A 20,391-nucleotide genomic window follows, 5' to 3' on the forward strand; every position below is an offset into this window, starting at 1 on the left:
GTATCGGATGCTACAAAATATTCAAGGTCCCGACTGGTTTAAGCACAGTTAAAGCCCAGTGGCACTGTTTCAGAATCAATCGCCTAAACGTGGTCTAAATAATTACATTCAAATCTGACCGTATCAAAAAGTAAATCCCGTTGGTATCCCAAGACGCAGTTCGGAATGCTCAAAAATAAACAAGAGTCCCACAGTAGCGTTTCAACGCCTAAGTGTGGAGGCACTTGATTGGAAACAGACTCCCACAGCTACGATTTTGCAGCAAAGTCCAGTTTGCGTGCAGAAACAATCACCAAAAGACACAACGCGTGAGAAACGCAAGTCCCTACTGTGTTCTACACCGAAAATATCCTATGTCAGGATTCGTCGTGAACTATTCTATCCTCCGTTTGCACGCACACGCGAAATTCAACTAAGTTTAACACCCCTCGAACCACAAAAATTATCACCAAAGTGTCGCATCGAATAACACAGGTCCGGCTTGGAAAAGGCAAACAGAACTCCCGTCTTCGAGCTTTGTGTCAGCTCCGTTTAAATACCCTCTATCCGAAATTCCGCAAGCTACATCATGTAACTGCTTTCCATTGATCACCACTTCTTTGCAGAATTTTTTTACATAGAAGAGCAATCTTAGCTTTCTTTGCACCATTATGTGTGCCCTCAAATTATCATCAAAACACATATTACACAAATTTGTAACTGCAATAATTTGCCAAGAATTAATGTTTTAATGTTTTGTAATTATCTTTGCAGTGTGTGAAAATAGTTTTTGTCCATTTGTGCCACTAAATACGGATTTGAAGAGCTCTTTCTGATGCTCTAATAATTTTAAAGTGCAAGTCTCAAACATTTTAACAGAAAGATCTCAGCATACCTTAGAGGCAAATGAAAATTAGGTGAGCGACCCTGGCGTCATCTTAAGGTGCGTTGACGAATTGACGTGTGTACTCTTCTGCCAATTTTGTATTAATTACACTGAAACAAGATGGGAGGCGAAATCATCTGAGATGCAGAGACATAAAATGACATTAATTAAAATCGTTGAGAAATGCTGAACTTGCAATACAGTGAATATATCGTGACAAACGGAAACTTTGCAGCCATTTGCTACTTTCACAATCCTTTTGGAAGTCTTCCTGCTGCAGAGTTTGAAAATAACAGGAGGCAGAATCGGCAACAATGAAAATTCGATAGGGGTTTTCAGCCGTGCTTAGATAGTCCGACAGTGATGAAACTCGCTTGCAAAACGAGAAAGCAAATAAAATTAAAATGCAGACAATTGAGAGCCTAGATATGAGAGTTCAATGGAGAGAAGAGCATTATTTTGTGTAATTTTCGACTTATTCTCTTTTTAAGATAAGGAAAAGAACATTTATTGTACATCTTGCCTCAGTTTTAACCTACACACAGTTTAGTTCACGAGAATATTGACAATTACGCTTGTCTACAACATATTTCAAAAAATCTCATATTTTCAACATAAATATCAAATGTTCGCTTTTTTATGTCAAGATTTGAATTTATTTTAGGAGAATATAAATTTTGTGGAATCAGTTGCAATTTTGCTGTTTAATTTCTCTAATTTACGTCTAAAACCACTCAAAATAATACGAGTATATCGGCATATCACAGAGAATAATTTATCTGAGAAGAAAATAAAATTAATTTAGCTTTATTTAAAATAAATTCATTTTCTTTGTGGATATGTACATTTACGCTGGAATCGTCACCTATTCAGGGCTTCATCTTTTTACTTTAACTAATTCGAATGACGTGTCAGTAATGATTACGCATTGTATCGATCCCGTATTTGTACAACTGTGTAGCTCATCACAGCACAAACTTTTGCTTTGCAGGAAGACGGAGAACAAGCAGGACGAGTGCCTGGTGGCGCAGGAGAAGCTGCACCCGGTGTGCGCGCAGCGCGTCGACGGCCAGGCCATGCCCACCTGCCACTCGCTCGCCGAGCTGTGTCGCGAGCAGCGCAGCTGCAGGTACGGCTTCCCTCACCACCAGTCGAGTACAGTTGTAAAACTACCGTAGACTAGCAACAGTAAGTGAGACTACGGTAGCTTTCCTAGTAGCTAACGTAGGTACTGGAATACTCTCTTTCAAATTCTGAAGGTGGCAGGTGTAAAATACAGGAAGCGAAAGGCTATTTACAATTTGTACAGAAACCAGATGGCAGTTTTAAGAGTCGAGGGGCATGAAAGGGAAACAGTGGTTGGGAAGGGAGTGAGACAGGGTTGTAGCCTCTCCCCGATGTTGTTCAATCTGTAAATTGAGCAGGCAGTGAAGGAAACAAAAGAAAAATTCGGAGTAGGTATTAAAATCCATGGAGAAGAAATAAAAACTTTAAGGTTCGCCGATGACATTGTAATTCTGTCAGAGACAGCAAAGGACCTGGAAGGGCAGTTGAACGGAATGGACAGTGTCTTGAAAGGAGGATATAAGATGAACATCAACAAAAGCAAAACGAGGATAATGGAATGTAATCGAATTGAGTCGGGTGTTGCTGAGGGAATTAGATTGGGAAATGAGACACTTAAAGTAGTAAAGGAGTTTTGCTATTTGGGGAGCAAAATAACTGATGATGGTCGAAGTAGAGAGGATATGAAATGCAGACTGGCAATGGCAAGGAAAGCGTTTCAGAAGAAGAGAAATATCTTAACATCAAGTATAGATTTAAGTGTCAGGAAGTCGTTTCTGAAAGTATATGTATGGAGTGTAGCCATGTATGGAAGTGAAACATGGACGATAACTAGTTTGGACAAGAAGAGAATAGAACCCTTCGTAATGTGGTGCTACAGAAGAATGCTGAAGATTAGATGGATAGTTCACATAACTAATGAGGAGGTACTGAATAGAATTGGGGAGAAGAGGAGTTTGTGGCACAACTTGACTAGAAGAAGGGATCGGTTGGTAGAACATGTTCTGAGGCATCAAGGGATCACCAATTTAGTATTGGAGGGCAGAGTGGAGGGTAAAAATCGTAGAGGGAGACCAAGAGATGAATACACTAAGCAGATTCAGTAGGATGTAGGCTGCAGTACGTACTGGGAGATGAAGAAGCTTGCACAGGATAGAGTAGCATGGAGAGCGGCATCAAACCAGTCTCAGGACCGAAGACCACAACAACAACAAACGTAGGTAATGTCCTTCCTGCGATACCTGTACGCTAGATGTGTTGCATACATATCAGGCGCTACTTCATAATGATTGCTTTCCTTACGTATGAGATCGACTCTTTCTAATCAGATTCCCCTGGAAACGGGAGGCGGTGAACAGTCTTGAAACTGAATGAGGATAAATAAAGGGTTGATAACCTACGAAACTTTCCGACTACATAGCTATGTAAAAATAAACCGTATTTATAGTAAAATTGAAATTGTCGCTGTTTGATTCAAGTCGTTTTTCGAAAAAACATATATATATATGTTTGTGCATGTAAACTGTGCTTGTATGAGAATTAATTGATTTGGTTACATAAAAGCGTAGAAGTTGCACGATCAAATAATTTTTATTACTTATAAAATGCAATTTATATTCAGTAGGGATACAAAATACACAATGGACTAACAACGAGTGATGAGCGGTTATAACTGTGCGCAAAGCAAACAACCTAACAAACAAAGAGAATTCGTCGGCTCCCAGTTTCTCTCTTACACATCCATTTCTGTTTCTTTCCCTGCCAATGCTACCAATAGTACCGGTAATCCTATTATTTACTAAGTCATTTATGTACTGTACCAAAACTACTACTTTGGCAGAGCGCAACTCTAGTCAGGAGGTGTCCTGCCAACCTATGACTCCTTGTGGTCAAGTTCCGCCATAAATGTCTTCTCATCCCATTTCGATCTGCTCACGTAATCTTCAGAATTGTTCTGGAACACCACATTTCTAAAGTTTACATTCTCGTTATCCTGTTTATTGTTTAAATTTCGCTTCCAGATACTTTTGCACTCCTGACAAATACATAAAAGGTTTCCTAAAATTTAAATTAACATTACATGTTAACGTATTTCTCTTTTTCAGGAACAAATACGTTGCTGCTGACAGTTCGTGTGGTGTATATTCTGTTTACTTCTACTATGGCCAGTTGTTATCGCTTCCAAATACCAAAACCTGTATAACAGTTTTAGGGTGTCTTTACGTTATCTAATTCTCTTGCCTGATTTAATTCGACTGTACTCCATTAGTTTCGTTTTACTATTGTTTGGTGTTCACCTTAAAATTCTCTTTTCAAGTCACTGTCCGTTCCGTTTAACCGATCTTCCAAGTTTTTTATCATCGCCGACAGAATTGCACTGTCTTCGAAAAACATTAAAGTTTTTTTTAATTTGTTCACAGGGAACTAAAGTCCCTCTTCGAAATTTCTCCTTGGTGTAGGTGTGCTTTCGAGTGTTCAGCCCAGTGGTTGCTTCCATATTGCTGCACGATATTTCGAAGACCGACTCAGTCGCATTCCCCAGGTGCTGAAAGCTGTGTTATGTGCGCTCGCAACCTGGGCTGTAAATTATTGCTGGTGTAGCGCCGCTGTTTACACGCAAGTCCGACTCAGGACGGTCACGACGGTACGGCCAGGGAAACCGCACTGTCATTCCGTGAAACGCACATTCATACAACAGTTTCCATTTCTGGTGGATACACGATAGGGAAAATCTTAATAAATTGATGCCTTGTTTAAATTTAAACCGTCGCCCTGGTATATTAGGTTTTCCGGTATATTTACTTCGATAGACGCCTTAATTACAGCGTTTCAGGAACTTGGCGTTTCTTGACTGTATTCGAGGCAAACCTCTGCGACAGCTGGTTTGCCTTGTCTCAGTCAGGTGGACAGCCGATGGTCCTTGTACCGGACGGTTATAAGTAAAGTGCAGTTACTCACGGGGGCCCAATGTGAGCTGCAATTATCGTATGGCAACGAAACTTTGGTACATGCGCCAATGCTTTAATGCGATACCGATTTACGGTGGAAAAAAGTTAGTTCCAATTTTGGTCACTAGGTGCAAATCTGGCACTGTACAGCATCTCATTGACGTCTCCGGTGCTCAGATTGAACAAAACTGTAAAAGAGCCTGTTAATAATAAAATCAACATCATGCCTTTGTCACTTGTTTGACCTTCAATGTCCACGTCCAGTTCGTAATCCATTGCATATAGAAACATTTCTGTACGTCTTTCTTGCATTCACAGTGCCAAATTTGCACTTGGTGGCCAAAATTCGAACTAATTTTCTTCTAACGTAAATTGATTCTACATTAACGTATTAAAATATCTAGCAAATTTCGTTTCCATACAATAATTACAGCCCACATTGGACCTATGTGAGAAGCTGCACTTTAATAATAACCACCCGGTACCGCTCCTCGTCCGTTCGAATAGTGTGTTCCACGTAAGATTGCCACATTCGCATGACTTTCCGAAACTTAGATCCTCTTTTACATTGAAAGGCATTTTATCTTTTTTGATTCGAGTGAAATCTGGATGTCGTTATTCAGTAGGAGCCCGTCGATTTTTCTGGGCCGTTGTTGATTTTGACTGAAGCATTCATTCACTTTGTCGCTGAGAGTACCCATTCCTTCAGAACACTATTCGTGGTGGTGTAATTCTTCAGCGAGGATCTCCTTTTGTGACAGACTGAACAATGTGGGACATAAACTGTAACTCTGTCTCATAACATTAATTTGGTCTCTGCTGAAGTTGTACTCGTATATTATCTATCAATCTCTGTACATGATCCCTTATAGCTCGTCGCGCTGCATCAAACCTCGGAACTGATTAGTTTTATGAGATGAAGTGGAATTTTAACGATAAATACGAATGAAAAATCTAAGAGTGTTCTTCCAGTCCGTTTGCAAGTGGAACGACACTAGTATTACGTAAAAAGGGGGTGTAACAGATGAGACTTCTGCAGTTCTGAGTGAAGCTTTATGCGCTGTTATGCGGCATCGCGTGCATTCATTACGTTGTCATTGGTTAGGCAGCTTCAGGGGGCGGCGGGCGGCGTAGCTCCATACAGCTAGCTCGCCGTCTCGGAAGCAACTCTCCCCTAACTTCTCCTTACTACAAGCTACACTATTATTGCGGCAGCCAAGTAACATTTATTGGATACTGCAAAGTAGCACAGCGACCTCACACTATTTTTGAACATAGTTCACCTGATCTCTGTAAATAACGTTACCAATAGTTCTACCAATCGATGAACTGTTGCACGACAGAAATCCTCTCCTAGGTCACCGAGCAATTCGAGAGTCGCCAGGTGGACGTCCTCATTGTTGGAGTTGCTGCGAATAAGTTCCTCTGATGGCTTCACATTGCCGTCTGTGGTCGATGTCTATGGCGTTCCTTCCCTGTCAACATCACCCACGTCTTGGTCAAACAGCTTGCCACCATTTTACTACGACTGCACGCGACATTCCATTTGGTCCAAATTCAACCAGAATTTCACGGTGCAATTTAGACGTTTTACCCACAAGAATCGTTGTGTTCCACGTGCTTCAACTTTGTAAAACGCTACTAGTTGGCGTTCCATTTCATTCGCACACTGTGATACACCTGTTAACCGTACCGCAACAGATACGTGTCTGCAGGGAACCTGGAGCATGTATTCTCTTCAGACAATGCCCCACTTTGTTGCACAGTGGTCTTGGCGAAGGCCAACACACCTAACCTACTTTTTGAAGTCCCATCGTGTACGTGTGACTTTGGTAAATTATAATATAATCGAGGAAATTTGATGCATTTACTTCATAAAAATTGTTGTAGTTATTATGGAAGCTGGTAAAGGGTGTTGCAAATTATGTTTTCGTCTCCAGGACACTGCACACGATACACAAGTCTCTGCGGTAACAATTCCGTTCTCCTTTCGTCTCTCTCTTTGTCGGAGTCAGTCCTTCGTCTTCAGAATCACGACATTGACAGACCATTTACTGACGAGGAAACAAGTTCTTCCTTTACCCCTCCCCACTTAAAAACAGCCTCCCCCTTCTCTCTCTCTCTCTCTGTCTGTCTCTGCACTCGCTCGTGAAGGTGTATGTGTGAAACTTTAAACTAACTTTTCTTTCCTGGTATTTTCTTCGAGTATCAGCTGAAACCTAATATGCAGACAAGAACGTCATTTGGAAACGATTTCCGCTTTACTAACACTCATTCTTCGTTTTCGCACATCTTGAAGAAATTTATTTTTTCAGCTTTCGGTTTCTATCATGGTAACAATAATACCTTTCCCGGTGTCCGTCAGACCACGTCATTAGAAAACAATCAAATTTACTTGCGGCTGTCCCTATGAGCACATTATTTAATTCTCATTTGTCACGTTGAGTTCCTACCTTGTTTCTTCATCTTTACGCACAGAAACGATAAACATCAATTGAAAATGAGAGAAACAAGGAGATTTTTAACAGGATAGGCAGCGGAATGCAGGAGCATCCACGCAATCCCCCATACGCTGATTTAAAATGTCTTTTGTCCTCACGTCAATCGATAACAAATAACGGTGAAAAGATTGACATTTAGTTCTCCAATGAAAATGGGTACGGCTGACGAATAACACTGGGATTGCTGTATTTAAAAAACTCATTAGGGCTTGCTTTTGACAAGCGAGTGATTAAATGACAGGAACACACAGGGCTACGAAAATGAGATTACAAACGTTACAGACATTAAGCTCAGCTGAAGGTAATGAAGATGTCGACATATTATCATTGAGTAAAATAATTTATGAAACTCATAGCGCCGCTGGGTGGAGGGAGTCGAATCCCTATATGTCTCTTCACTGCTTAACTTCCCATTCTTCAGGACGGCCTGTTTTTATATTTGGTCATTAGAGGAAGACCTGTTTTTACAGAAATGCAGGACGCAGCCAGCAAATCACATACCATAAGTGACTGGCAGACGATATATGAAATTAATTAACAAAAAGGATCGCTGTTAGTAAAGGAGCGTCTCAATAAGCTTTTCCTAAATAAATGTTTGTTTAGAAACATGATCAGCGTTTTGTGTCAGGTTGTCATACAACCGGAGATCGAACTTAATCCATGAAAAAGTTTTGGTTATCTCCACTATAATTTCTTGAGAAATTCAGTTTCCACTTTAGTCATTATTTACTTCCCATTCGCCAGATACATTTTGATTATCGTCAGATAAAATGTGACCACCTAATTCGGCTTTGGTAGTTCGAAAGCTTATCAGCAATATCCTGTACGCCCAACGTTACCGTCTGATAACGTTCTTTAACTGCATTAACATAGCTACACAAATTTCTCCGTTTTGAGACATTTCAGCTTCACCAAAAAAACTTTTAACAACGCCGGGTATCGAGTAATTCCATTTTTAAAGGAATGACCATTATGTTCGATAACTATGGACAGCAAGCCAAAGGCGATGCGGTGATTCATTACTTATATCTGTGTAGCGAATACTAGACGCACCACATTCTCTTCTGAAGTGATATGTCCCATGATACTAAGAGGAGGCAAAAGACTCAAATAATGAGCACTGAGACGGAAACTTACAAAAAGCTTTTATTTGTATGCGGAGAAATTACTCTTGGAGGACTACTAAAGTACTAGCCGCCAATGTTTCATAATGCTCAGAAATTTTCAGATCTTGTGTGACGTCCTACCACATTTGTCTTCCGAGCAACTGGAATAAAATGTTTGATTTCTACACTACATTAGGGAGGAAGGTCCTGAAGGAAATAGTATTACGCTGTCTTCTTTAGGCACAAATACTGTGGGTGATTATAATGTGTGCAATGTGAACTGGCGATGCAACCTTATTGTTCGCTCGCAGCTGTTCTCGGTAACGTTCGTAAACAGCCTTTCTCGCCACCCACTCAACAACGTCCAGCGGAAAGCGTATGTGGGTACCTAGGAAACACTCAACAACTGATTACCTGGGACCTGCTGTCCACTTGCTGATGTCTTAGGTACTGTGCTAAAAATAACTATCTTTTCAGAAATATGAAAATAATTTAAAATCTGCGTTTGGTCAACTAAAAATTTTCTAGTGAATTAAACAGCTCCGACATACATGTGTACTAATTCAAATCGTTACACTTGCATACATGTCCTTTACCATGTTTAACTAACAGCACCTTACACCTCTTAGAAGTGAAAGGCCATGACAGTTTCTTAGTACAACACGACCAACCGAAAACTCTCGGTAAGGAAGTTTACTCGCTGGGAAGTGGATATTTGATCCTGATAAAGTTTTCCTTGCCATGCGGTATGTCATGAAGAAGACACGTAATGAAACACATAAAGAACGCGAGCTAATTAAAATTCCTCCACCGTTCCGTAATGTTGTTACACAAAAAACATCAATGACTAAGTTCTTTGGGACACCATAAACAGTTAGTTCTGCGATAATACTGAGCCATGTTACTCCAGAAATGTTTTCTTTCCGTTCGCGTTACGACGTATTACTGCCGTCGTACGGATTTCTCTCACAGCGTGACTTCTGTCGTTGTACAGCGGAAACTGAGACGGCTGTCTGCAATCCTACAAACGTGTCTGGGCACACCGGCATATGCAACAGCTCTCCGAAGTTCAGCACGAAATGTCTCTTTACTTAATTGCGTATAGCTTTCCCAACTGGGATTTTGCTTCAGCGACGTATTTTAACTGTAATAGAGTACGTTTAAAATTAACTGTACCCTAAAATGTTTTGGTACAGTTTAAAATTTGGTACACATTTATTAATTCTGTAATTGAAGTAGGTGCTGAAATTTAAAACTGTATTCCAAATGTAAAGGTTAGTAACGTTTTTGTATTTTATACTTGAAAAATCACGTTGTCCTCAACAACTGTGAAAATAATTACTGTGTTCCTAAATTTCCTTTAGGACGACCTTCTCATGTCAAAACACACATGCTTTTGAGAATTCCAGGTTTGTGGTTACTGCTGGCAGTGGCTCAAAAATTCACGAAAAAAGCGAAATATTACAAAAAATATTTCATGGAACTTCATAAATAAAATATTATTTACTTTAACCTATAATGTCCTGCCTCGAATGTCATAAAAATATCAGTCATTCTGAAGTTTTGTCACTGTCCAGTTTTTACCAGCAAGCGACGTGCCACACCTGCGCGGGCTACTGCAGAGAGTTCAGTGACGTCCTGTGCTTAATAGACTCGATGCGAACTAGCACCTCTGTCACATATAGGAGGTCACTTGCTACATCACAGTATATTACGTGTATAGTGTACTGATATAGCAAAAAGAAAGTAAAGCTTCTCATAACCCAGATGTCCGTTTGAACACTGCAGTGCTGCCCATGGCCCTATATGACGTCGTGTGTCCTTGCCTTCTGAACCAGCTCACCCGGTCATTTACAGCAAAACCTTGAGTTTAACGTGAACTTGTAAACACTGTGCAACTTCACATTCTACACATAAATACAGTAAATCATTGATCAGAATATGGGGTTGCACGCAATCACAGTCACTCGTAACTCTATTTGGTATTGAACTAAACCTAATACCAGAAAGGTTTGCGAAACGTACTATCTGTGACAAAATGATTGCTCAAATACTTCGCAGTTCGATCCCTTTGAACGTTCAGTTCTCGGTCCCGACTTGTACAATACGCCACGAGGATTGCGGTACTTCAAAAGTGGGAGTTTACACATAAAAATCGGAATTTCGCGCGTTCGTCTTTCTCCCACTTTCGTATTCACTTTACATTCCACGGTCAAGTTTAACTCATTATTACGCAAAATTATCACATCTGTTCAGAACTCTTTACACCGTAGAACGCACTTCTCTTAGTCCACAAAATAAGTTCGAACGTATTGTCCTGCGATTGGATCATACACACCGTAGCCAATCCGATGTTAGTAATAAACTGCGCTATCCAGCTTCTTTTATATTTAACCAATCATAACCTAACAGCTTTTATGAATTATTTATTAAATGGACAGATTTAGGAAAGCCACAAACATCAAAATATATCGCTCTTTAAATAATAGAATTATCGTAAAATGTTTCTTGTTCACCCAGTCCCATAAACTGGCCAGCTGTACTTTGCAAATTTCCCCTGAGGGTACGATTCACTCTGTGTACAGACACAGTTCTCACGCTAACGTATACTCAGTTAATAGATATAGCAGTACTCATTTATTATAGTATTTTCTGTTCATACCTTCATTCAGACTAATAATTAAACTCGTTAAATCAGCAATAGCTAATAGAAGACGTAATATGCACAGAAGATACAGCTTTCTTTTCAAAATCTACGGTTTTAATTACGTATGACTCAAGTCCGTAAGTTTCTGACACCTTTCGGCCACAGTACAGACGCGATGCAAGGTGCTACGCCTCAATGCGTCATTGAGCTAATGAAGCGAAAGCTTTCCGAGAGTCATACACAGAATTCACCTGGATATCTCTATCCATCTCTTTTAAGGTAGCACGTATGGAGATCGCCGCTTGGGATATTAACGGTTAGTTTTGTCAGAATCAACGCTACTTGCCACTTGTGAATTTCGATCCGAAGTTTGGTTTAACGCAGCTCTCCGTGGAAGTCTATCCTCTGTAAGTCTCTTCTTCATTTCTGTAACCTGCATCCACTTGAACCATCTTACTTTAGTCAAGCTTTGGCATTCGTCTACAATCCAACCCCCCCCCCCCCTCCCCCTGTCAGACATATACTTACTAACGCTTCAATTGATATTCCGTGTTAACACATTTCGTTGTTACGCGAAAGCTTTTCCTATTAATATCCTTTTACTTCTGCGTCGACTGCACTCTGTTTACCCATATTCTAAAGACTTAATCACATAGGGGATAGAGTATAACCTGTCTCATTCCCTTTCAATTACTGTCTCGCGTTCGCGTCCATCAAAACCTACGCACTCTCCAGTTACATTGTGGCCACTTATCAAAAGACTGAATAACCACCTTTTGCAGCGCGGATCGCTGCGAGACGTGTAGGAAGAATGTCAGCGATCGACAGGGATGTGGAGTGGAGTCATAGTTACTCCAGTGCTATGTTTCTCGGTTGAGGATCTAGGGCGTAAACAGCCCGATCTAGATGATTCCACGGGCTCTCGATTTGGTTTAAATCTGGGGGGGGGGGGGGGGGTTAGTGGCCAGAGGAGTACGATAAACTCATCATAGCAGTCTTAGAACCACACACGCACACTGCGAGCTGTGTAACACATTGCACTATCAAATGGTTCAAATGGCTCTGAGCACCATGGGACTTAACATCTGAGGTCATCAGTCCCCTAGAACTTAGCACTACTTAAACCTAACTAACCTAAGGACATCACACACATTCATGCCCGAGGCAGGATTCGACCCTGCGACCGTAGTGGTCGTGCGGTTCCAGACTGTAGCGCCTAGAACCGCACGGACATACCGGCCGGCATTGCATTGTCCTGCTGGTAGGTGCCATTATGGCAGGACAAAATAAATATCATGTAGGACTGGACATGGTCGCCAAGGATAGACGTATTCTTGTGTTGATCCATTGTGCCTTCCACAATGGCCAGATCGCCAAGGGAATGCCACGAAAACATTCCCCAGAGCATAACTTCCCCCCCTCCAAACTGGACCCCATTGCTTTCAGACGTTTCACTCCGTACACACCAACGGCCATCCGTCCGATGGATCATAAAACGTGATTCATCCAAAAATACCACGTGTCGTCACCCAGTGGATGTCCAGTTGCGTTGCAAATTTCAGCCTTCGTCTCCAATGAACAGCCGTCAGCACGGGTGCACGGCCTGGGCGCCTACTGCAGAGGAGGCCCATACGCAGCAACGGTCGCTGGGCAGACGCTGATGGTAGCCTCTTGGTTCATCTGGGCTGTCGTCTGTTCAGTAATTGCACGTATATTCTCCCGCACGCATCTGCACAGCCGTTGCTCATCCCTGTCATCCATGGCCCTTGGTGCACCATACTTAGTTCGGCGCCGGTTTTGGACAGTGCCAGTTTGCCACGCACGGTAGACTGTAACCACGGCGGCACTCGAATAGTTTACAGACTTAGCGGTTTCGGAAATGCTTCCACCCTTTGACTGAAAGCCAATGATCATGCCCTTTTATCGCTAAATCTCTCCGTTCCCGAAATACGACAACGATGGCACTATTTTCCGCGCTACGCGATACGCTTTATATACTTTTTTCTGTCAGTGCTGGGACCTGCCGTCTGTGAGTGGTTATTGCAAGTTGACGTCAAACATTGGCGGTGGTCACATTAATGTGATTGGACCGCGCAATTACTTTCTGGTTCCTGTATGTGTTGCAGGTACCCTTCCCTTTCCGTATTTTATCCCTGGTAACTTCAGAATTCCAAAGAGTATGTTTCCTCTCAATATTTTCAAAAGCTTTTTCTAAACCTACAGACGACGTTAATGTAGGTGTGTAGGTTGTCTTTCTTGCGTCCATCTTCTAAGGTCGTAAGTTCAGCACTGGCTGGCGTCATCCTACATTTCTTCGAGACGCAACTTGTTATTCCCCGAGTTCATCTTCCAGTCCTTTCACTACAGTTAACTCTTCATATTTTGCTGTTTCTTAGAAACGCACATTAATCTACATAAGGAACATCAAAGATAAATTAGAGTTCGTGGATGCTCGAACGTCGGAATGTGTTTATACCGCCGAGCTAAAGCCAGATGCTTTCTGCTGAGAACATATTCTGCCTGGGGCGCACGGAGAGTGCGCGGCGGAGTCGGGGAGCGGGACAGTTGGTGCGCTTCCGGCGCAGAGCGGCTCGCTCCGGATATTAGCTAATCGCGGCGGTGTCATTACGATAACCTGCTACAAGTGCGCGCTTCCTCCCGCAGGCAGCCAGCCCGTGTCAAGTAGCTCCAACCCTGAGCCCGCTCCGGGGCCTGTATTACATTCCTCATCGTACTTACACAACTTCGAATAATCGTGTCTAATTTTTTCTAAAAAGCAAAGATTATACCAAAAATAGATGTTAATTTCGCAAAACGTGGCAGGTTGTTTTAAACTCTCAGAAGAGTAAAAATGCACACATCGCAAAACGCAAAAGCGTAGCACCTACGACTACAGTATCAGTGAGCCACATTTAGAAAATGTCACTCTCTACAAAGACCTACGTGTAACCAGCTGTGGGGTTATCAAATGGAATGGTCAGTTAGGCTCGACGGTAGCTGAAGGAAGTGGCAGGCTTCAGTTCATTGATAGCATACCGGAAAGGTGCAATCCATCTACAAAGGCGACTGCCTGCAAAACACTCGTGCGAACCATTCTCGAATCTTGCTCAAGCTACGGAACAGGACTAACATGGACATGCCGAAAAACCTGAGCTGGCAGACGTGTACAGATAGACGATTAGTGCCTCGCCAAAGTCCACTTACGATGTTTCAAAAACCAATACTAGGAGAGGAATTTAGAAAGATACTACGGTTCTAGCGTATCGCTGCCGCAGGGACCTCTAATACAAGATTACAGTAATTAAAAGACGCACAGACGCATTTAAGCAGCTCCTCAGATGCGAATAAAACGAGGAGGAGCGCTAATACAGGTTCATTCCATGACAATGTTACAAACTTTCAGGGACGATGCAGAAGAGTGAATTTATCAGTGTGAGCTTAGGGACCGTGGTCCGGAAACGACCGAGTCGAAAGCTATAAGCGAAAACCGTTCTGACATATCTGGCAGTTGAATACTTGTATCGGTGCTGTTGTTGCTAACATTGTAGGGTACGCAGCATATATATATGATAGCATGCACCAAAACAAGAAACAAAGTCTCGTAAATATGGGCTTTAAAACGCATAACTTAGAGCTATGAGCACTTGTTCATCTTCGCTACTGTGAAACACATCTACGCCGTTCGAGTAATTTACGGCAGTGCAGCGAGGTGACGTCACCGACGACCGTCGACATTTCAACAGGAGCACACACTGCCATTTTCGAGGCATAACTGTTGTGTTTTACTTAACTAGAGCCGATAGCTCTTAAGGTATGCATTTTAGGGCCCATATGTATTGGACCGTTTCCCTTGTTTTGGTCGATACTATCACCTCTGGAAGTTGTCTACCCTACAATCTTACCAACAACAGTACCGGTACATGTACTCCAGTGTCAAAGATATGGGAACGATTTCCGAATGATTTTCGCTTTTAATTTCCAACCCTCGAATTTTCGGAGCAGGGTCACTCACCTCAAGTTGATCCGTTTACTCTTCTCCATCATCCCTGAAAGTTTGTTACAGCATTAAAAAAAAAAGTTCAAATGTGTGTGAGATCTTATGGGAGCCGCGCGGGATTAGCCGAGCGGTCTAGGGCGCTGCAGTCATGGACTGTGCGTCTGGTCCCGGCGGAGGTTCGAGTCCTCCCTCGGGCATGGGTGTACGTGTTTGTCCTTAGGATAATTTAGGTTAAGTAGTGTGTAAGCTTAGGGAGTGATGACAGCAGTTAAGCCCCATAGGATTTCACACACATTTTTTTTTTCTTATGGGACTTAACTGCTAAGGTCATCAGTCCCTAAGCTTACACACTACTTAACCTAAATTATCCTAAGGACAAACACACACACTCCCATGCCCGAGGGAGGACTCGAACCTCCGCCGTGACCAGTCGCACAGTCCATGACTGCAGCGCCTTACACCTCGGCTAATCCCACGTGGCGTTACAACATTACGGACTCGCCCTGTATGTAGTGCAGTTAGATGTAACCTCTGCATGCACTCCACAGTGATTTCCACTGTATGCTTGTACATCTGAAAAAATGGTTCAAATGGCTCCGAGCACTACGGAACTTAACATATGAGGTCATCAGTCCCCTAGACTTAGAACTACTTAAACCTAACTAACCTAAGGACATCACACACATCCATGCCCGAGGCAGGATTCGAACTTGCGACCGTAGCAGCAGCGCGGTTCCGGACTCAAGCGCCTAGAACCGCTCGGCCACCGCGGCCGGCTGTACATCTGAATTTAAATTTACTGTTGTCCGTTTCTGGCGCCAGGATGCCAAGTATGAAACCTATGCAGTCAGTATGAAACCTATGCAGAGAGAGCTGTCTGTGTACTCGTCTACATTGGTTTTCATAAAATCAAATCACAAAGAGAGTGATGACTGCTACACTTGTCCCTTAAATGCGATTCACCGTATAATGTCGTATCCACTTGACACTAAAAGACGCAATTTCGTAATGAAGAACAATGTTTCATTCAGTTTAGAGACGTCAGAAACAGGCAAGGCGTTAAAACGTCCAACCTGTGTGCCATTCCGGGACAAGGCTCCAACCGGCTGAGCTGGCCGTTTCACTTCCGACTTCACATATCCCCTGCTTACTCTGCCAGCAAATTTCCCCGCTGCAGAATGAACGTTTCATTCTAGTCTGTGGCTAAGCCATCTCCTCAATATCATGTCTTCCAGGACCGCCAGTCCAACAACGTGTACCTAGATACCCCAGCACACACCCTACCATCTCCCCAACTTCTACTGTATGAATAAATACTTAACGCTGTAGCCTGAATAATCCAGTTTCTCGAAAGTTTCCACCTATTCCGACAATTTTCTTCGTACTGCAAAGCCGTATCTGTACATTCATTGTGATTTCTAGCCATTACATCTTGAATACCACTTACAGCATGTTCAGGCATGGAATGAATAAAGCTCTGTCTTCGGCACCCCGTCATTAGCTGTGAAGTGGGCACATCACTGTCAAGAAGTTCTGCTTTTAAAGATAGTGCCATCGATATCGATACGGAAGACAGTTGTTTTTATGAAACCTAAGTAATATGCAAACGCGGGCCCTGATTTATGATATCATTCCACCTGAAATACCCATTTAGAATCATTGATTTCTAATCTTAAAATTGTCAGGTAACTGCACAGTGGATTCGCACCTATCATCTCCCCTTTACCTTCTGTCTCCACTTTGAACTGAAAGAGCCGGTTTGCCCGCTTGGTACCGTTCTAGTAGTCGACGTGGGAGCCAGCGTCTTGTTGCATCAATAACCTCCCCATCATCCGCGTAATGCTTCCTGCGGGGTGCTTCCGTCATTGGGCCAAACAGATGGAAGTCGGAAAGTGCGAGATCCGGGCTGTAGGGTGGATGAGGAAGAACAGCCCAGTAAGTTTTGTGAGTTCCTCTCGGGTGTGCAGACTTGTGTGAGGCCTGGTATTGTATGGAGAAGAAGTTCGTTTGCATCCTTTACTGTACGTATGATGTTGACAATGGAAAGGGTATACGCAGGGGACGTTCTAAATAACGCACGAAAATACTCTTCCACACACAGTATTTATGTTACGACATATAACATGTAAAATATTTACAAAAATTGATGAGTCAGTTTATTAAGTCAGAAGAAACCTAATTAGTGGGAGAAGGAGTGAGGTTACTACCAGGAACTGCAAAACAGGGTATACAAAAATCTTTGACTGCTTGAATTATGGCGTATGACGCCTTTAAATAAAATGAGCTGTTTTACGATTTTCAGAGAACTCGGAAGAAAGAATACGAGAAGCTAAAAGTCTTTTGAGAGCATTGCTAACATGTTATGTAAGACTGAAGTCAGGAGACAGGATATCTCCTCCATGTATTGGACTGTTTCCGGTTGGAGATATATGTTCAGGAGACGAGCCCGGCATTGTCGGTCGTTGTCCACATGCAAAGAAGAAATTATTTACGGGGCCCATGTAAATTTATCATCTGCGTGAGCACGGTTCCACGTGGAGGTCTATGTGATTTTCTAATTACATACCACTCCCCACAGACCCAACCTCATCTGTACCATTCCGCTCACGAATGATAGGAGCAGAATAACGGATTCTAGTCTCTCCTCAAATCATAAGACGTCTGTAGCTACTTTTAGAAGTAAATCGAAGGTCGCCAATGGAAAGAATGTTTCCTGTTGATATACAGTCCAATAAGCTCATACACATGGCTATGCCCGCTCCTATGACGAGGGGTTAGTCGCCTCGCAGATTCAAACTTCTAGTTCATGCGCACAGTAGCAGACTATATTACCCTTCTGTCGCCTCCTACCACAACAGGTGATGTAGCGGGAAATGAATGCCCATATGCGAATATTGACAGCTACAAGCTGTACATTGCAATGACAACAATGAAACTTTGTGCTGCGCCGGGACTCGAAACGGTATTTCCTGCTTAACGCGAACGGTCGCCTTACCGTTAGGCTATCCGAATACGACTGACGGTCAGATCACCGGCCAGAGTGGCCGAGCGGTTCTAGGCGCTACAGTCTGGAACCGCGCGACCGCTACTGTCGCAGGTTCGAATCCTGCCTCGGGCATGGATGTGTGTGATGTTCTTAGGTTAGTTAGGTTTAAGTAGTTCTAAGTTCTAGGAGACTGATGACCTCAGAAGTTAAGTCCCATAGTGCTCAGAGTCACTTGAACCATTTGAACGGTCAGACCCGAACTTCCATAAGTTGTCAGCCATATGACTACAACTTGCACTCGTGCATTCACATGTATATTCCCTCACCAGTACAGGGGAGATGTTTTAATTGAAAGTCGCTTGCTCGGAAAAGTGCATTTCAATTAAAATATCTACCCTGTGCATCGGGAATATACATAATGAATGTACGAGAGCAGATTGTAGACACATGATTGATGACATGTGGAAGTTTTGGCCTGGCAGCGAGTTGTGCTCGGATAGCCTAATGGTAAGGAGGCTGCTCCGATAAACGGAAAATCCGCGTTCGAGTACCGGTCCGGTCTTTGACGTCATTCCATTATACAGCTATGGTTGGCCATATTCGCAAATGCGAATACATTTAATGAATTTCATAAGAGATGTAGTCGCCGCGGTGCAGATCCGCCTCAACTTTGCCCCTTGCTTCTGCACAACAAAGGTTATGCAATAGCGTATCGATTATATAGGAGCCCTACGCATTCGAAAGTGCGTTCGTTCAAACGAATATTTTCCGTCCACTCACGATACTGGCTTCTGACAATAGTAATGCCCACTCTACTCCTCACCCTCAAGCTTGCGCTCTGAGCCGCTCGCTTCTGCCTCAGGTCTGTTTCCCAGGCAGTGTTAGTTGTGCTTTAACAGGGATACATTGCAGTATGGACAAGTTTACTGATGAACATTAACCGATAAGGACGTCATGTATGCATGCCCGAAGGAACACTTCTTACAAACACAGGCACTGCAATATCGAATTTATCCGCTGAAACCAGGCTAGCGATTCTCGATCAAATGACTCTCCTGTAAGAGATTACAGTAAGTGTATGAGTGCAGTTAATGGCACATGGACGACGACATATGAAAGTTTGGGCCTGACTGTGAAGTGTGCACGGACAGCCGAAATAGTTAAGGCTACCGCTGACGACAAGTGGGAAATCCGGGTTCGAGTCCCTGGTTCGGATCCCGGTTCCTTCGGACACGCATACATGACATGCATATCGACAACTGTTCATCAGTAATCCTATCCATACTACTGTGTATCACTGTTAACGCACGAATTTTCAATGTTGTCATTCCATTCTACACTTGGAGATTGCCCATATTCACTACTGCGAACATATTACATGTATGCAAATTTATATCTTATATTAATGAATTTATCTTTTTCAGAAATTTGATTGTTGCTGTTGCCATTCTGCATTTCATATCCTCTCTACTTGGGCCAACAGGTATTTTTAGGGCCAAATAGGAAAACAGATGTTCTACTATTAGTGCCTCGTTTGCTAATCCAATGCCTTCAGCATCGCCCGATTTCATTAGTCTACGTTACGTTACCCTTATTTTCCTTTTGGTTGTGTTTATCATATAATGTCGTTTGAGGACACTAACTATTCCGTTCAACTGCTCTTCTAAGACCTTTACCGTCTCTCACAGTATTACAGTATCATCAGCTAACCTTAAAACTTTTATTCCTTCTTTTTTAATTCCATTTCAAAATATCTCCTTTGTTCCCTTTCAAGTTGCTCAGTGTGCAGACTGAATAACACTAGGATGGGTTAAGACCTTATCTCACTCCCTTCTCAACTATATTTTGCTTTCCTTTCATGTCCTTCGGCTCTTAGACCCTCACACTAATTTCTGCACAAATTGCAGATAACTTTTCGTTACCTGTGTTTTATCTTTGCTGCTTAAGAATTTCAAAGAGTGTATTCAAGTCAAATTGTCAAAAGCTTTCTCCAATTTTCTAGTTACTTCCATAAAATATGAGGCCTGTTCAGAAAAAAAGCTCCGATTGATTGCCAAATTGAAACCACAGTGAACATCAGAAATGTTTTACTTGTAACAATTAGCTACACCTTCCAGCTACTTCTCTACGTAGTCGCCGTTCTGACTTAGACTTTTGTCATAGCGTTGTACCAACTTTTCAATAGCCTCATCATAGAAGGCAGCCGCCAGTGCTTTCCGCCAATTCTCCACGCTGGCCTACACCTCGTTGTCTGTGTCAAAATGTTGTCTCCAAAG

General features: G+C 42.5%; 1 protein-coding gene across 1 annotated transcript in view; it reads left to right on the forward strand.

The window, feature by feature from the left end:
• The window catches only part of LOC124556422, a 962,508-nt gene that overhangs the window by 727,364 nt on the left and 214,753 nt on the right, over positions 1 to 20,391 (forward strand). Inside the window, exon 7 of the mRNA XM_047130380.1 lies at positions 1,857 to 1,994. Within this exon, the coding sequence (XP_046986336.1) occupies positions 1,857 to 1,994 (138 nt within the window). The remainder of the gene's footprint in view (positions 1 to 1,856; positions 1,995 to 20,391) is intronic.

Source organism: Schistocerca americana, chromosome X, assembly GCF_021461395.2.
Source record: "Schistocerca americana isolate TAMUIC-IGC-003095 chromosome X, iqSchAmer2.1, whole genome shotgun sequence".
Classification (NCBI taxonomy): Eukaryota; Metazoa; Arthropoda; class Insecta; order Orthoptera; family Acrididae; genus Schistocerca; species Schistocerca americana.